Source organism: Manihot esculenta, chromosome 9 (assembly GCF_001659605.2).
Source record: "Manihot esculenta cultivar AM560-2 chromosome 9, M.esculenta_v8, whole genome shotgun sequence".
NCBI lineage: Eukaryota > Viridiplantae > Streptophyta > Magnoliopsida > Malpighiales > Euphorbiaceae > Manihot > Manihot esculenta.
In genome coordinates this window covers 30845332-30847658 of record NC_035169.2, presented here as the reverse complement: position 1 = coordinate 30847658, position 2327 = coordinate 30845332, and the positions used below count along the sequence as shown (strand labels likewise).

At 32.7% G+C, this 2327-nt stretch overlaps 1 protein-coding gene across 3 annotated transcripts; it reads left to right on the top strand.

Moving 5' to 3' along the window:
• Positions 1–843: 843 nt before the first annotated feature.
• On the top strand, positions 844–2289 carry LOC110623130 (PHD finger-like domain-containing protein 5A). 3 transcript variants are annotated; one of them, XM_043959639.1, is made up of 2 exons: positions 844–982; positions 1754–2289. In XM_043959639.1, exon 2 carries the CDS (start codon positions 1784–1786, stop codon positions 2114–2116), a length of 333 nt encoding a protein of 110 aa, XP_043815574.1. In that variant the 5' UTR covers positions 844–982; positions 1754–1783; the 3' UTR covers positions 2117–2289. The 3 variants fall into 3 exon arrangements, with proteins under 3 accessions (XP_043815574.1, XP_043815575.1, XP_021623722.1); XM_043959640.1 differs by having other exon boundaries at positions 878–1280; XM_021768030.2 differs by having other exon boundaries at positions 918–937.
• The last annotated feature ends 38 nt before the right edge of the window (positions 2290–2327 follow it).

Genomic DNA, 2327 nt, shown 5'->3' with positions numbered 1-2327 from the left:
CTTCTTCTTTTTTTTTCCTCTTTTTTAACGAGGAGGAGGAGGAGGAGAGACTATTTCGTTGATGGAAAGAAATGATAAGGATGTTTTAATATATGTGAGAAAAGATAGGGATTATTTCATTGACGGAAAGAAATAATAAGGACGTTTAAATAGATATGAGAAAAAATAAAGACGTTTTAATAGATTTCTGAAAATGTAGGGAGGGACTATTTCGTTGACGGAAAGAAACGATGAGGAGGGACTATTTCGTTGATGGAAAGAAATGTAAGGACGATTTAATAGATATGAGAAAAAATAGGGACTATTTTATTGACGAAAAGAAATGATAAGAACGTTTTAATAGATATAAGAAAAGATAAGAATATTTTAATAGATTTCTGAAAATATAAGGACTGACTTGTTAATAATAGTAATATTTAAGAACTAAATAAGGGATTTTATTTGAGAGCAAAATTAAATTTTAAAAATTTTATCTTTCATCCTTTATTTATTTTTAACGGTAAAGAGGACGGAAAGATTATTTTGTTGACTGAGAAAAAAGATAAGGACATTTTAATAGGTTTCTGAAAATATAGGGACTGACTTGTTAATAATGATAATACCTAAGGACTAAATTGTAAATATCCCTTTAATTAAATAGTATTTTATTTTTTTTTTTTTTGAAGTCAAGAAAATAAATATTATTATCTAGAACTATAATGCTCAAACAGACACTCAGGCATATCAACCCAGAGTTTAAATAGTATTTTATTTAAAATTTTAATTAGCTTTATTTAAATAATTATTTATAAAATAATTCTTAATTGAACAGTTATACAGTTAATTAATCCGTTTGAAGAAAACAGTAGTATAAAGGGCAGTACCTTTCTCTGTTAAAACAAGGGCACGGGGAGAAAGAAGCTGATTGGAGAAGAAGAAAAAGAGAAACGAAGATCAGGTTCGACTTCTAATGCTTCTTCGTTCACCATCCTAGAGCACAAATGTGAAGATTTTATCTCTGTTTCTAGTTTAACATCTGCTGCATTGTACTTCTCCTTTTACTTCCTCAAAACCCTATATCTTTCCGATTCATCTCCTGTTTGTTTTACCGGAAAATACTTTGCTAGCGCGGTCACGCCTACCTTTTTTTTTAAATTTTTTTTTAATTTGAGTTATAAACAGTTTACTGATTCTAATCATTACGAGGAAAATGTGAAATTAAGCAGTCACAGGCTTTATCTAGGCTGACTCGTTGTTTGACTCAGTTGGGTTAGAAATTATAAAATTTCCTCCTTTGATAGGTATAGTCAAGAAGCCCTTTAATTGAGTCATTGCTGAAGCTTTTCTTGTGGCCGCTCATTTTAATTTCTTGTATTTTGAAGCATGGATTAGTTTCAAGTGATTAATGGGTACCAGCTTATCTATCTGTTTACTGAGTTGATCTCGTTAGCTTGTCGGGACCCGACCCGTTATTTATTATTGTTTAATCCATTCCCAAATCACCGCCTTGTGATTTGATGCTAGAGTATGCTTCTGCTCAAGCAACTGGAAAAGTTATTAGCACTTCATCAGAAAATTTAGTTTTCATGGTTTGGTAGGACTTTACTGAAGATTTAATTGTATACATATCTTGAGTAATCATTTTCAGCTGTATTGTTGATTTATTAGCTTGGCTAGAATGCCAGTTCAAGGTTGGATTTTGATTTTTTTTTTTTTTCTTATTTTTAGCTGATATCAAATATATTATACACAGTTTAACGTTTGACACTTGCAGAGAACTCAGTGGTGAGGAAGCTAATACAGAATGGCAAAACATCATCCTGATTTAATCATGTGCAGGAAGCAACCAGGGATTGCTATTGGACGGCTATGTGAGAAGTGTGATGGTAAGTGTGTAATATGTGATTCTTATGTGCGTCCATGCACCCTTGTCCGGGTCTGCGATGAGTGCAACTATGGATCCTTCCAAGGTCGGTGTGTTATATGTGGAGGAGTGGGTATTTCTGATGCATATTACTGTAAAGAGTGTACTCAACAGGAGAAGGACAGAGATGGGTGTCCGAAAATTGTCAATTTGGGAAGTGCAAAAACAGATCTATTTTATGAAAGGAAGAAGTATGGTTTCAAGAAGAGATGAAAATCTGGGTTAGTCATGCTGCTGTGTAGTAACAACTTGCTTGCAGCTAGTGTAAGTTCATGTCTAACATTAGTAATCTCCTTTGAGGTTGAATTCCCAATTGGGAATGTTTTTGGTACCCTGTTGTTATAATTTATTCTAGTTTTAAAATGCATTTAAACTTTTAGATGTTCAAGTTTGTTAGGAGGGCACTTGTCTTGTTTTTTTGTGA

Bases quoted from the DNA above. Each gene is read 5' to 3' on its own strand.
- LOC110623130 (XM_043959639.1), top strand. From the start codon at position 1,784: ATGGCAAAACATCATCCTGATTTAATCATGTGCAGGAAGCAACCAGGG.